General features: G+C 35.3%; 1 protein-coding gene across 8 annotated transcripts in view; it reads right to left on the bottom strand.

The window, feature by feature from the left end:
* Window positions 1-16680, bottom strand: part of LOC127851064 (rho GTPase-activating protein 39-like) — a 134825-nt gene that overhangs the window by 29511 nt on the left and 88634 nt on the right. For 5 of the 8 annotated variants that reach the window (XM_052384541.1, XM_052384549.1, XM_052384520.1 and 2 more), the window contains exons 4-5: window positions 14891-14905; window positions 7523-7606 (exon numbers count right to left, since the gene is read on the bottom strand). In XM_052384541.1, coding sequence (XP_052240501.1) covers window positions 7523-7606; window positions 14891-14905 — 99 coding nt within the window. Of the gene's footprint in view, window positions 1-7522; window positions 7607-8540; window positions 8740-11416; window positions 11580-14890; window positions 14906-16680 lie in introns of those variants that run through there. The other 3 variants (XM_052384590.1, XM_052384572.1, XM_052384530.1) reach the window with 3 other exon arrangements.

The following is a 16680-nucleotide window of genomic DNA, read 5'->3' as shown; positions in this document are numbered from 1 at the left end:
ATATTCATTAAGTGTTGCCCCACGTCAGCCTGTGTCGTCCATACAGGCTTATCAGGAACAACACTCTCCACTTTTAAGGTATTTTTTCTATCAAGGAAGTCTCTTTAAAGCAAAAATCCAGTTTAGGCCAAAAGTGTTGTTCCAGATAAGCCTGTGCACACTGCACATGCTAATTCTGATACAACACTTTACACATATGCATAAAGCCCAGTTTTCCGAGAACAGGGCTCAAATGTTCTATTTCAGAAAATTATGGAAATCTACTGATATGAGTGGCGTTCTGAGAATCCTGGGCATAATGCATAAAGTGTCATCCCAGATAAGCCTGTGCAGTCTGCACAGACTAATCTGGGACGACACTTTCTGCCTAAACTGGATTTTTGCTAAGAAGAGACTTCATTTAAAAGAAAAATGTCATAATAGCGGAGTGTCATTCCTGATTAGCCTGTGCGGACTGCACAGGCTAATCTGGGACGACACTACGCACATGGATTATGCCTAGTTTTCTCAGAACAAGACTCATTTACACATGTGATTGCCTCAAATGTTCCAGTGCTGACCACAAGAGCGGGGTCGGTGAGTGCATGAGAAGCATTATTAATCAACCAGGAAGCTGTACACAGCCAGGTCACTATAACATCATAATAATTAGATAAGCATGGCCAGCAATCATTGGCTACATTCCTATCAATCAACACCCAGATAAATATTATGTTCTCATGCAGAGACATGGAAATGCTAATGACTTTTCTAGCACTGTGCCTGGCCTTCCCAAAAGCCTACTGAGTAATAGTTACTGTTATTATTCTCTTTATTCTAATAGAAGATGTATATCAAAACATTATTTCCAGTCAATAATGAAGCTGCTCAAACCATCTGTGATACATTTAGAAAGAGAAAATATGCTATCCATGAAACAACTAGCTGAAAATCATTCATTAAGAGAGTTACTCATTTCAAGATTAATTTATATCAGCCACTCATGAGAAACTATGCGCCCTTGCATTAAACCCCCTTTTCACAGAGCACAGCCCATATATATTGCTACCATACTTATGAATTGGTCAGAAATGTATATCTCAGAATGATTTTCAAAATAATATTTCATGCATTTCTAGACCAAACCATCGCCTTTTGTAAAATACAGTAGACTCTGCAAATACCGGACTCTCTGAATACCGGAACTCTCCCGATTCCGGACGGTCAGGCCAGTCCCGTATTTTCTCCTTCTATTTCTTTGCTAAAAAATGTTGAATAAACCGAACTCTCTGAAAACCGGAAACCGGACAGGTATCTCCGTAAATTTGGTCATTTTCATCGTAAAATACATTGAGTATACCGGACTGTCTAAATTCTCAAGATGCCCGAGGCGTGAAAATAACAATACCTAGTCAGCACAGCAATGCGGTGTCACACATTTTGCTCGCGCAATTATCGATAATCGGATTAAACATACCATAAAGGTGTCAAGTCGTTACCGCGCTATGGGAGTCGGATAAAGTAATGTAAAACAAACGGTGAATTTCTATAATAGACGTGTGGTAACACCAAAAGTGATTGACTCGATCGTTTTATTAATTATTTATTATCGCCTATGATAAACAATTTAATTAAAAAATTAATGCATGCCATTGCGACGATCACTGTCTTGTGATCTTCCTGGCAACGACAGACACCCTCCTTAACATTGCAGAAAATAAGATCGTAAAGGAGAAATGTGCTTTCAAGCAGAGAGTGATCTTGGACTTTTTCATGAAATCGTAAACTTCAAGAATAAGTAGGTTTTGAGATTATGAATATCTTAAAAAATAATTATGACGCTGTTTTTTGCCGTCCGGAATCGGGAGAGTTCCGGTATTCAGAGAGTCCAGTATTGGCAGAGTCTACTGTAGATGATTAGATGAACACAAATGTTAAATGTACTCAATATGATATATATATGAACTCACAAGAAATACTAAAAGCCTACTCTAAACTATTTAAGATTTTACATAATCATTATTCATAAATAGTATATAATATATTATGCAACATTTATCTGAAGTTACACAGGTTTTAACAAGTTACCAAATTAGTTCTTTTATTGTAGGAATTATACAAGAAGGTGCCAAAAAGTGAGATAATAATTATCATGTTGTTCTGAGCTCATTAAGCCAGACAAAGTTCTGTTCATTTGAAAGTTTAATAAAATTATTATTTATCTTTTGTACATTTTCAAATAACTTTTCTCTATCATCATGAAAACATTGACAAAACATTGCAAAGTGAATTTCATCCTCTACCAAATTTAAATTACATAAAGTACAAAAACGCTGTCCAGCTGGGATTTTCTGATATCTGCCAGTTTCAATTCTTAATTAATGACAGCTAACTCTAATGTTTGTAAACAAAACTCTGATATCTCTATTTTTCGGCGCAAGCTGTATTAAGCCAGCTTTTCACCCTGACTTGACCTTTGTAAGTGTCCAATAATATTCAAATAAAATTTCCCGCGGCTAGGTACGAATGAATACACTTCATTTATTCCATTGGCTGATTTGAGTATAACACCAGAACATTGGAAACATATCCGCGTCTTTGTAACACTGTTTTACTGCATGAAACAATTTTATCTCTAATGAAAAGGCTCAATAGATAGAACAGTTTTACAATCAATTTTCAACATAAATACAGTTTGTGCGTTCACCTTTTATTTTCAGAGAATTACCAGCGCAAAAGCGTTTATACTAAAGGCTATATTCTCATATTTAGTACTTACTTGCATTGCATTTCAACCCGCGAGGTTTCGGGTCAATTCGCGGCCAGTGTGTGAAAGTCAGAGTTTATATACAGTTCATCACCGGAGTTCGCAGAAGGGGTTGCGATCTTTTCATTGAAGGAAAAAATTGGAATCTATGCTTTTTTTGTCTGATGGAGTAAATAGTTCGTTTAGTCGCTTTGTCGATATATCAATATTTTAGGCACAGCTGTTGCCTTGGTCGTGTACAGTTGGCGTAAACAAGCCGTCTTTTCAGCAGCAGAATTGTTACCTTACTTTAATGCATTGAATTCCAATCCACAAGGTATCAAGGTCAGTTTGTGGTCAGTTGCAGAAATCTTTATATAAACGCCGTCTCGTAAACTTTGTGCACTTGAAGTCTGTTTTGATCAGAAAGATACTAAATAAAGATATTCGGCGATATTATTGTGGTATGTCAATCATCGATTTTTAATATGTTTTCAACATTTGCATGATAAGGACCAATTTTGATAAAATTAATTAGAAATATTTATCCATTTAGACCAGTTTATTAAGCATGAGCACAATAATTCACTATACTATAATTATGCAATTAAATAAGATTCGAGTATTGCCGGCTGACCTATATGCACTCGTTTATTTTCATGTTTCTTGTGTTTTTCTATTCTGTAAATATAGATATCTGAGTAATAATATCACATAAAGCAAAATAAGCCACGAAATCTGGCGCAACACCCCGTAATTGATTTGCTTGTGATGTAGCTAAGAACTGCGCAGAAAAAAGGCATCCGCTACTTTTTATCTCATAGAGATAACTTTTGATCGTTCATAAACATCGACCACAATCAACGCCGTATATCTTTTTAAAAGATATTTCTTGTTTAAAGTATAGAAATATGGCTCTTTACAACATCTGTTTTTGAACAGGGAATAAGTTCTTAGTTTACCACTCGTGCTAGTAATTCTTGATCGCCAAGTTGATTTATACAGGGACACTAACTTTCGCTTTACCAGAGAATGCAAATTCTTTTTATGCAAACTAGTAGAGGATAAATTAAGACTTTTGAAAATATGATTAACACTTGTGACCCAGCTGTCCTTATCACTATTAAAAAGTATATTTCCTTCACTCAAGGCAGCTGACAATAAGGCACTTACTTTACCAGAATACATTCTCTGATAATATTTGACAGTATTACATCAGGGTTTTTTTTTACTAAGAAAGTGACGCCGATATTCGGCGTCTTCCCCTACCAGAATTTTTCCCCTAAAACTACCATTTCCCCTCCAAAAATATAATTTTTCACCAAAATATAATATTTTACCCTCAAAGAAATGGTTTTTTTCTTTTGGGAAGTCGACACTTATCTCTCTCTCTCCCGACGAACACTCAAATCTGGGAATCCCAGTGATTCTATATATAGCTCTTAAATTACATCATGGAAACCGGGCAACTAATCGTATTAATCATGTGACTATTTTACTGGATTCCGGTCTTGCGCGAGAAGGGTGTTTCGTCAATTAATTACCCTAAACCAGTCGAATTTTCATGCGGGTTATGTGAAAGCCAAGATATAAACATTAAAACAGAAAAAAGTCTCACAATTCGCGTTCATACACGAACAAAATAAAACGTTCGGACTCTGAAAACATTAATTGTGTTGACGCATTTTTTAAGACTGAATCATCAAAAACCGTTGAAACCCAGCAGGATCCGGAGGTACATGTAATCAACATCGATTAATACTGTCGGATTATTGTGAAAGTGAAAGTAGACAATCGGCAGCTGCCGCACCTTTCCCTTCCAATACTGTAGCAGATCTAGATCGTCAACCCATTCATCATGAAATTGAAATCACAATATTGACATCGTTCCCCGGCCCCAGTTGAAAACATTTCCCATTATTAGATCTACCCCTGCTACTTTATTTAGGACTTTGACTTTAATATCATACTTGTTCATGTGTTTAAGAACAAAAAGGTCAGAGACATGCCTCTTTTTCTAAAAAAAAACCCCTGAAGTCTGTAGGCGAGTTATAGACATTGAAATGAACAGTTTTTATTTTTTCCCAAAATATGTCTCTTTCGCGCTCGATTTTCCCCTTTTACCCAGCGTCCAGCGTCTTCCCCTTTTTCTTAAAAAAAACCCCTGTACATAAAATATCAACATATAAAGGATAACGTCCCAGTTCACCATATACAGCATCATTAGACGTTCGCTTATGAACACTTAAAACATATTTCAAAAACTTCACATGCTGTTTCTCACAATGCATATTATCAAAAGATTTTAAGACTTAGTGTTCATGAACAAAGGGAAACAATCACGTAATGCACAACCCAAAATTCCAAGTAACAACAGTAGTCTCCCTTACATCACTATTCTCCATTTCTTTTCCAACCTGCATGAAAACCACAAAAAACAAACAGGTTCAATATTTTCTGAATATTTCTTGGTAAAACAAAGGTAAATCAAGGTAATTATTACAAGTTTCTCCTCTGAAATCTGATAAGCTTTCTGTGTTTAATGAGCAGCTTCATGTATTAGACATCGCTGACTTGAAAACAACAACAACATGGAACAAGGGAATAATAAGTCTAACAGAAGATGTTCTTGCAACAAAACTCCTAGATATTTGTTTTAAAGATTAGTTATAATGCCAAGAAATCATGAATGTATTTAAGTAAATACACATGGTGGTGACCTGTGTTTTTATTATGATTCAAACCCACCTTTGTTTTAAAGGTTATAAAAGGAACTATTTTGTGGCTTGTACGGAGAAAACTACAATCACGTTTTAATTTTGACCAAATTTTTTATTGATCTTTCACAAGTATGTTAAAGAAAACTAAAGAACTCCTACATCAGAATAACTGATACTAATGTCCAATTTTTTTTCTAAGACTGCATTTGTTTTTAATTGTATTTATGTTCATACTTTTTTACCATGCATATTGAAGTACTAATCTTCGTAGATTACAGCAGATTCTGACTTGAGTACCAGACCTTGAAACCGACTAATTTGTAGCGAGCTAAAGTCATTGGGAGTATCTTATTCCTGAGAACCTGCAATTTCAATCGAAAACCAGTTAACATCTGCACAGCGTGAATTGATGATGGGGAAATCATACTTAGGCGCATCAGGTTTTGTACCATCAAAAATGGCTTTGCATAAAAACATGAATATATAAATGTTCATGGGAAAGAAAGATATTGGTAACAGAAATGGGTAGAAGGTTTCATTAGTTAAAATATAAACATTTAACTGCAGCCTTATTATATACACATTCACCATTATTACTTAAAAGGATTTCAAAAACATTTTGTAATACATATGGTAATCAGAAGTTATTGATATAAATATTTATTTTGTTTGTGGCTTTTTAAAATATGTATTTGCATATAAAATAGCTTGGACAATGGCTACAGCAAACCTAACTGGGAATTACATGCATTTTGCTGATAATTTGTCAAGCTTAAACATATATTGTTTTCATTCAATTATTTTGTAAAACATACATTAAAATTAATTATATATATGGTCAATACAGCTGTTCATATCCAACAAGAGCACCGCATAACGGGTGCCAACGCTCGGCCGCAGGTGCAGATTTGAATAAATGAAAGCTTGTCAGAATTTCTTTATATTTCTTTTAAGAGGTCACAGTGACCTTTGACCTAGTGACCCAAAAATGGGTGTGGCGTGTAGAACTCATCAAGGTGCATCTACATATGAAGTTTCAAAGTTGTAGGTGGAGGCACTTTATTTTAGAGCAAAATGCCGAGAAAACTACTTCGCAGCAACAATTGAAAATTACATCTGACTTGTTTGCAAAAATATGTTAATAATACCCTAAAACCCTAATACCCTAAGTGCATTTCTATGGCACCTAGGTAATGCATTAATAAATACTAAAACGAAAAATAGTGCAATAAGACAGGAGAAAAATGGTGAAGGAATGGCAAGACCTCATAAAAACATGTATCTTCAAGCAATATAGTCCCAGGTGACTAATCATAGCATTCTAACTAGAAACTATTTCCCAGAGAAAGTGATGTGTTTTTACCTATGTAATTATCTTGCTAATTGGCAGGCCATAAAGAACAAATCATCTTTCATAGAATTAATTCATTGCAGAAATCATGTCTTATCTACTTAGAAGAATGGTCCATTAAACAAGTAATAATTCAGGGTGTTGTAATCTACAGTTGTTTAAGCACGGCAGCCATTATAATTGTAGACAAGTATGTTTAATGCTTAAGAATATGAAGTCTGATTCAAATATTAAGACTAGTGTAAGTGACTTCAACTGAAGCCACACAAGGTGAAACCCCTAGGAAGGATTCAATAACTGCTAATGAACTTTGTTCTTGAATTTACATAATCAACAAATTGCCATTTATCATAACAAATTGTGATTCTTGAACGTATTCATGAACAAGTTCATTAAAAATTCATAAATATGTTCAAGATCAAGGACATCAATGACGATGTGTTCATAATATCTCAGAAAACTAGGCTTAATGCATGTGTGTAAAGTGCCATCCCACCTTAGCCTGTGAGGTCAACACAGGTTAACCAGGCATTACACTTTCCAACTAAACTGGATTTTTGTTTATAAGAGACTTCCAATAATCCAAAAACTCCATAAAAGCGAAAAGTGTTGCAGACAGCACAAGCTGATCTGGGACAACACTTTACACACGTGAATTAAGCCCAGTTTTCACAGAACAAGGTTCAAATGTTTGCAATGGACCCTGGTGATCAGTGGACAACTCACCCTGTCTGGCAGAGGTGTCTGGGTGGAAATCTCTCTCTTTGGGGCGGATACATCGTCTCGAACCTCGGTATTCTGTTTCAGTGTCTGCAACAAACAGGCAGCGTGGTGAGAGTGGAAAATATTGCATAGAAAAATATATATACAAACTAATGCATTGTCAAAGACGTGACTACCATTAACGACTCAGATACTAACTTTGACCCAGTTAGTAGTTCCTTGGAAAATCAAATTAAAAAATTTAAGACCTTTCTTACTAGATTCAAGTTGAATAGGTTCTTTTCCAACCCTAATAGGGTACTGATAAGCAGCAAACAGCATTATAAACAACTGAAAAGACAACGAGTTACTCGCAGGCTGTTCTGGTTTTAACTTAAATGCTGGTTGCATAAAGCTTTTTTACTTAGCTTCTGATGAGAGAGGTTTGACAACCCAGGTGCACCACTTAGGCAGCTTAGTACAAAGACAAAATATTTGAGCCATGCTCTGTGAAAAGGGGGTTTAATGTCCATAAAGTGTAGTTCCACATTAGACTGTACAATCTGCACAAGCTAATCAGGTACGAAAATTTCCGCCTGACTGGATGTTTCTTAAAAGCTGAAAGTGGTGTTACTGATTAGCCTGTGCAGACTGCACAGGCTAATTTGGGACAACATTTTATGCACATGCATTAACCCCCCCCCCTTTTCATAGAGCACAGCCCATTTGAAAAGTGTTTTCTGAACATAATACAAAACATTCAGTACTACATTTACAATAATAAGAAATCACATATCATAACACCTGACCCAACCAAGTTATAATATCTACATAAAAGCTGCAAAACCAAGCAAACAAACACGTCAGGTGACTTTATACCTTAACATGTCAAATATTGAAAAATATTTACTTGAAACCAATTTTTTTTTTAATTTAAACTATATATAAAGAAAGTCTATGTAGGTACACGGATTAAAGTCAGTTTTTCACAGAATGAATAACATTATTTTCCTTATTCGATAACAAAGATGGTTCACATTACCAAATCGTCAACTGAGTATCGTTGTTTCGCCATCTTCCTTATCAATAGTACACTCATCAGCAAAATATTTATTAAACTCATGAAAATGGTCCCAAACACCACCACACAACCAGCCACAAATAGGACAAACATAACACCAACACTTCACTACAACACTAAATATCATAAAACATTAACATATCAAATCCTTCCAAAGTATTAAAGACTTGATCATACATAACTGCGTGACGGAAAACAACAAAGGGAGACCACTATCGGTTCCGGTTCGTCATCTCGGTAATCGTTGAATCTCTTGTCGACAAGCAGTAACATCCTGAACAACTCTGTCCACCACTCAAGTACCTCGGTCCCTTGAAAACTTCACTTATTGTCTTAATGGTTTCAGCATCTTAGCTGTCAATTGTCTTGACTATTTTGAGCATTTTTATGTCAGCGTTTTACACTATCGAAATTGCTACTCAAGAAGGATGAAAATCTAAGAACGATTATGTCAATGGAAACTAGTTCAGTGTTGTATCACTAATACAAATTCATTCTTAAACCAAAAATGCTGTTCCAGAAAACGATACAGCAGAATTGTTCTTAACTCAGTTTAAGTCAAGAATCAAACTTCCAATACAATAAATTATTTTCACCCATATGTATGAGGATTTTAACAGTCCGTAAACAAACAAGCTGTCACATAAATACACAATGTTATCAGGTACATTTTATTGTTTGCAAATAACTGGGCACTTGCTATAAAGGTACAGTATCCAGTCAACCACTACTTGGAAGGCTTCAGGGCTTGATCAAGGGTAGTGATATCAAGTCAAGTAGGGCAAACTTGTAAATGTATTGGGTCATTGTATTTACATTCCTTGACAAAAAAGTCGGGGAAAATCAAAAGAAAATTACAAGAAAGTCATACTTATGATAATTCAATGATTAATACCTCAAATTTAATTTATTTAATTTCTGCATTGATTATTTAATATTTTATACAATATGAAATTACACAACACAATAAAAAATAAAATATCAAAGAAAACCCATAATTACCCACTTTTAATACATAGTTAATAATATTCAAATAACTAATTAACAACAAATCCTCGTAATATTCATATTACAATATTGTATACATTTTTTTTCCCCTTTGAACTGAAAAAAGGATTTGAAGTGCAAGCAATAAATATTTTTTAAGAGTACCATAAACTAAGCAAGCCATATATTTGGCCTTGCCCATTGTCCAATATTGGCCAATTGGAGACATTATCAGCATTGTCATCATCAAGCTGAGTGCATGCCACTGGTGGCACATGGCACACTCCAGGTGGCCAATGTTATCCAATGTTAATTTGTATTAGCAGATCTGGATGTCAATATTTCCATTCATAGAACATGCCAGATGACAGTGCTATATTGAGAGAATTGGCTTCTGTCCCCACCTATTTTTGTCGACATTTTGTGACAAGTGTTGCTTTATGTTATTGTTTATGATAATACAAATAATTGGTGTATAATACAACAGCCAGCTCACTAAGTTGATTACTGTTAAGGCTACAGCAAAGGATTTATGCTTAAAGGGTAAGTAACCTTGACCTCTTTTGTCAAAGTTTATTTTACCTCATGACAATGAACATTTAAGGGTATGCCAAATATTAAGATAGGAACTTACATGGGTTTATTTAAATCAATTTCATATAGTATGAAGTCCATATGAAAGTGAATGCACAGCGATTTTCCTCCTTCTTTATAAAGTACCGGTAAACGGTACTTTCCCAATCGAGCGAAAATTCCCAAATTCCCAATCGGCATCTGAAAAAATCCCAATAGGCGTCCGAATTTTTTCTCAAAACGACCGAAAGTTTCGCAACAAAGCCCAACTTTCGGCGAGCGAACAAAGAAAATCGTATAGTTGTGTGTAACCACGCGCTCGATTAATTTCGGGTTTTATTATTCAGCGCGTGCAATCAATAGAGTCGTTACTGTTTCCGGTTCTTTTGTCAGGCAGCCAGCGTTTTACGTCGGTTTGTAACCTTGCCTCTGTGGAAAGGGTGTTCAGTCTGATGAACAATCTTTGCACAAACAATCGGAACTGTCTATCACACGACACATTGACAGCACTAATGATGCTGTGCAGAGAGGGATGCCAGCAACTGATAGATGATCAAACATCAAAGATTGTTGAAATTTTCAAAAAAATGAAAGACAGAGACATTGCTTTACAAGAGATTAAAACAACTTGTAATTGATTGTGTGTGTTCTTTATAATATTTTGTTATTTATTTCAACTTTATTACTTAATGGTCATTAAGGCATGCCTGCAAATGATTATTTAAATGGGTATGTTCAATTAAGTATGAACTGTATGATGTATTCAATAAGACCCAAACTTCACGAAGCGATTTTCCCAATTTAAGGATTTCACGACTCGATTTTTCCCAATTTTGAGGTTTTCACGACTCAATTTTTCCCAATTGGACCGGTACGGGTACTTTTCCCAATTGGACAAGGAAAATCGCTGATGCATATCTTGTAAATTTAAAAAAATAAATGTTGTACAGGAAATTATATAAACATGTACTTAATCATGTAATTTTAAATAATTTTGACTTCAAATTAACTTCAAGAAATAAATAAGAATATGTATGAGCTTGCTCTATGAAAATGGGTTTTAATTCAATTCACACAGGGACGATAATTACAACTTCTATGGGATTTCACATTTAAAGCAAGTTTTTATTTAGTGAAAATTTGGTTAAGGCTTAGTGTCTTCCCGATTAGCCTTTGCAGACTGCACGAGGAAGACTCTTTACGCACTTACATTAAATCACGTTTTCTAAGAACACAACTCATACAACAATTATATGTAATAAGATTAAACTGCAAACCTTGTTTTCATCCTCAAGATGAATTTTATACATAGGATTTAAGAAACACACCATTTCTTAATGTCACAATCCAATTGCAAGTCATTCAAAAACTCTTACACTCTCACAATGTAACACTAACAATAAAAATCTTGCAATACTTAAGTCATTTTGTTTTGTAATGCAATACATTGGTATGTAAGTTAAAACTGACGTGAGTCAAAAGCAAACAATGTAGTCACATCCAAAGAGTAATATAATCTCCATTCATGTACATTGGCTATATAAATATATGTTAAGTATGCAATACAGTTATTTAAAGGTGATAAGTTTCAAGTAGCAGTTAAGATTCATTATCATCCTGATTTACTAATATGATTGAGAAGAAGTTTTATTTAAAACCAACACCACAAAAGCTGTTAACAACAAAAGTAGTCAAAATGCAAATCTTTGCTATAAAGGTGCAACGAAAAGGACATTTTAATTTCCTTAATGGCATGGTTAGTGTCTTTAATCAAAGATATTCTGTCATAAATTTACACAATTATTTGCATATTCAACTGAATACATTCGTTTACACAAAACAATTCTGCAAAGCTTATGTGTGATCTCTTGTTGTATAATTGTTCTTCACAGGAAATTTAAAGTAAACATTTCACTTTCGTTTCTTTTTTCATTCAGGATTTGTCTTGAGACTTTATATCTCTTATTTTATTTCCACTCAAAAGACCTTAAATAATCATGCCTAAAATAACCAAGTGTGAGAAAACTCTTAACAAGAGGGCCAGGGTGGCCCTAGGTCGCTCACCTGAGTAGTTTTAACATTAAGCAAGGGTAACAGGTTGTTAACGTTGTTTTGTGAAAAGAAAGGGTTTGTTGTTTCGGCAGATATATACATATATGCGTTATAAGTAGTTTTGTGTGTGTGTTTATGTTTTTAAAATAGACATTTGTTACCTGTTGCAACAAAGCTATATTTTGGATAAAAGTAATATGAGGACAGTTATTTAATAATGAGCATCAGCAAAAGAAAATGGAAGTACTTTTTTTCACAAATTGTTGTCAAGCTTTGAGATCATGAGATAAGCATCTCAGCATCTTTGGATGTTATAGGGGATGACTAGTTACAACCTGTTTTTGCAAGAACAGCTTTAGATAGCAAAAACAACTGTATTTTATCAATAGATTTAGTGTTTATAAAATAGATTTTGCATAATTAAATACAATATGTTAAATTGTTATCATATATCAAAGTTGGTTATAAAGAAATAAATGAGTAAGAAAATATGTACTAGAAATTGAAAAAAGGTCTTCTTTTAAGAAACAAAACATCACTTGACCTATCTCATAGTTACAAATGTGTGAAATATAGAAGTAAACACACAAAAGACATTGGAACAAGAGCACCACATAACGGGTGCCAACGCTCGGCTGCAAGTGCATTTTTGAATAAATGAAAGCTAGTCAGATTTTTTTTTAGAGGTCACAGTGACCTTGACATTTGACCTAGTGACCCCAAAATGGGTGTGGCGTGTAGAACTCATCAAGGTGTATGTACATAAGAAGATTCAAAGTTGTAGGTGGAAGCACTTTGATTTTAGAGCAAAATGTCATGGTTTTAGCACGACGCGGACGGCAGACGACACGACGAGCTGGCTATGACAATACCTCTGGTTTTCTCCGAAAACAGCTGAGCTAAAAATTATCATATCAAAACAACTATTTGTAATTTAAATGCACACAAATTTTGTAGCATAAATACATTATGTTTAAACAAGAGTGCCAAACTGTCACAAGATACGCCCGTTCGAAGGTTTTGGACACCATGCTCAATGCTTGAAATGCACTAAGTGACCTCAAGACCTAGTTATTGACTTGGCATGACCCATATTTGAACTTGACCTAGATATCATTTAGATGTAACATCTGACTAAATTTGGTGAAGATCAGATGAAAACTACTTCAATTAGAGAGCGGACACCATGCTAAATGCTTTAAATGCACCATGTGACCTCGTTTTTGACCGGGCATGACCCATATTCGAACTTGACCTACATATCATCTAGACACAACTTGTAACCAAATTAGGTGAAGATCAGATGAAAACTACTTCAATTAGAGAGCGGACACCATGCTAAATGCTTGAAATGCACTAATTAACCTCGTGACCTAGTTTTTGACCCGGCATGACCCATATTTAAACCTGACCTACATATCATATAGACACAACTTTTGACCAAATTTGGTGAAGATCGGGTGAAAACTACTTCATTTAGAGAGCGGACACCATGAAATCCTTGAAATGCACTAAGTGACCCCATGACCTAGTTTTTGACCCGGCATGACCCATATTCCAACCTGGCCTAGATATTGTCTAGACTCAACTTCTGAGCAAGTTTGGTGAAGATCGGATGAAAACTATTTGAATTAGAGTCCGGACAAAGTGGCGCCGTTGAAAATGCACTTATTGACCCTATGACCTAGTTTTTGACCCGGCATGACCCATATTCGAACTTGGCCTATATATCAACTAGATGCAACTGCTGACCAAGTTTGGTGAAGATCGGATGAATACAATTTGAAATAGAGTCCGGACAAAGTGGCCCCTTTGAAAATGCACTTATTGACCCTATGACCTAGTTTTTGACCCGGCATGACCCATATTCGAACTTGGCCTAGATATCAACTAGATGCAACTGCTGACCAAGTTTGGTGAAGATCGGATGAATACAATTTGAATTAGAGTCCGGACAAAGTGATGCCTTCCGCCCGCCGCCCGCCGCCCGCCCGCCCGCCAAGGGGTTTCACATAATACGTCCCGTATTTTATACGGGCGTATAAAAATTGAACTGCCAAAACAACTTTTCTTTTTAACCAAACAGTTTTTTTGTGCTTCTTAAAAGATGTGATATAATATTGTTGTTGTTTTTTTACTACCAAATTGTTCACATTTTTGACATAGTTTTTTAAACAACTGGAACAATTTTCAGACTCACCTTGCAATGATATTTCCAATTGAAACAACAATAAAACCTGTTAAAATCACAAATCTTTGATAATCACATTCAAACTACTGACTGACTAAAAACTGTAGGCCTAAAACGTTTCAAGTTGTAATCTATCTTATAAATGGTGTCCATCTGCGGCAAATTGTATAAATCTGGATAATTCTTATCCAGCGGATAACTTTTGGTTATCTTCAATTTTATGATAAGATAACCAAAAGTTATCCGCTGGATAAGAGTTATCCAGATTTATACAATTGGCCGCTGACATCAAGACAAAGGTCTTTGAAGTGCCCCATTAATGGGGGCCAATTTCCAAGGAGTGTTACACAATAATTGCATGGCTATTTAAAAAGTAATCAATCAACACTATTGTACTGGAAGAATGCAAGCACTGGCATAAGTGAGCTCTTAACAGAGAGTAGGATAAGTGAATGGAAGGCCAAATAACAGTCATATGTAACAATTTTTGTTGTTTTATTGGTTTTACCACTATGTTGAATTTCTGCAAAAGATAAAGATAACAATCTGAAGTAATGGCAATAATTAATTTGAGTAATGGCTACTAATGCTAAAATTATAATTTTATATTTCGGTTGTTGTTAATGTTTCTGAATCCATGAGTGACCATGACCAGTATCATCATCATCATCATCATCATCATCATCATCATCATCATCATCATCATCATCATCATCATCATCATCATCATCATTGTGCACCACATTCCTCATTACAACTAGAGTGTTAACATGGTTTTAATATAGTCATATTAGGAAAACTGCAACTTCCCCCGCGGCCATGTTTTTCAACGAACTGTAACCATTTTCGAACACAGCTGAGCTATCATTAGAACAAATCTTCGGACCAAGTTCCATGAAGATTTGACTATAAATGTTACTTCTAGAGCTTAATTAAGGTTTTACTATATCCATATTTATAGGAAAACTGCTCCGCCCCCTGTCGGCAATGTTTTTCAATGGACCGGAACCATTTTCAAACTCAGCTGAGATATCATAAGAACATATGTTCTGACCAGGTTTCATGAACCTTGGATTATAAATGTGACTCCTAAAGTGTTAACAAGGTTTTACTGTAGCCATATAAGGAAAACTGCCCCGTCCTCTGGCGGCCATAGTTTTCAACGGACCGAAACCATTTTCAAACTCAACCGAGCTATCATTGAAACAAATGTTATGACCAAGTTTCATGAAGATTGGACTGTACATGTGACTTCTAAAGTGTTAACAAGGTTTTACTATAGCCATAAAAGCAAAAACTGTCCAGCCCCCTGGCAGCCATGTTTTTCACCGAACCATTTAAGAACTCAGCCGAGATATCATTAGAACAAATGTTCCTACCAAGTTTCATGAAGATTGGACTCAAAATAAGACTCCTAGAGTGTAAACGAGGTTTTACTATAGCCATATAAGAAACCATGTTTTTCAACTGACCATAACCATTTTCGAACTCAGCTGAGATATTATTGGGACAAAATAATGTTCTGACAATGTTTCATGAAGATTTGACAATAAATGTGACTTCTAGAGTGTTAACAAGCTTTTTCTTTCATTTGACCTAGTGACCTTGTTTTTGACCTCACGTGACCCAGTTTCAAACTCGACCAATCTTTTGACCAAGTTTCATAAAGATCAGACAATAAATGTGGCCTCTAGAGTGTTAACAAGGCAAAATGTTGACGATGGACGACGGACAAAAGGTGATCCCAAAAGCTCACCTGAGCACAACAAAAAGAAATAGATTTCATTTTTTGTATTGATAATGCATATTTGCACAATAGTATTGATTGCATTAATCAAGTGACATTTAATCAAGTGACAGTCTTGGCCGTAACTCGCTCGACCGTCGACCGGGTCGAGTGATTTTTGCCTCGGTTGAGTGAAAATTCTAAGCCTGTAGCCCGATGGGTCGAGTGCTTTTTTCGTGTCCGAACTTAGTAACGAGTCCGAAATAGCTTCATATAGACGCTTATTCAAGACTGCATTGGTTATTTCCCTTGAGCACTTATTGATTAGACGCTTATTGAACATTGTTGTTAGTCGATCTCGCGAGACGCTATAACAATTATTATTACTTGATGGAGAACTTGCGGTGAAACATTTATTTTTACGTATTTTCTGTGTTATTTTGAGGGTGCATCGCACAAACATCAACCGAAAAATGAGAATGAAGGTTGCAACACAAAATATGAACAACAAAATGAAAATTCCAAATGTCATGGAAAAATAATCAGTCTTGGCTTCGTTTTGATGTGTCCAA

The sequence above is a fragment of the Dreissena polymorpha genome, chromosome 1, assembly GCF_020536995.1.
Source record: "Dreissena polymorpha isolate Duluth1 chromosome 1, UMN_Dpol_1.0, whole genome shotgun sequence".
NCBI classification, from domain to species: Eukaryota; Metazoa; Mollusca; class Bivalvia; order Myida; family Dreissenidae; genus Dreissena; species Dreissena polymorpha.
This window is presented reverse-complemented; position numbering and strand designations above follow the sequence as displayed.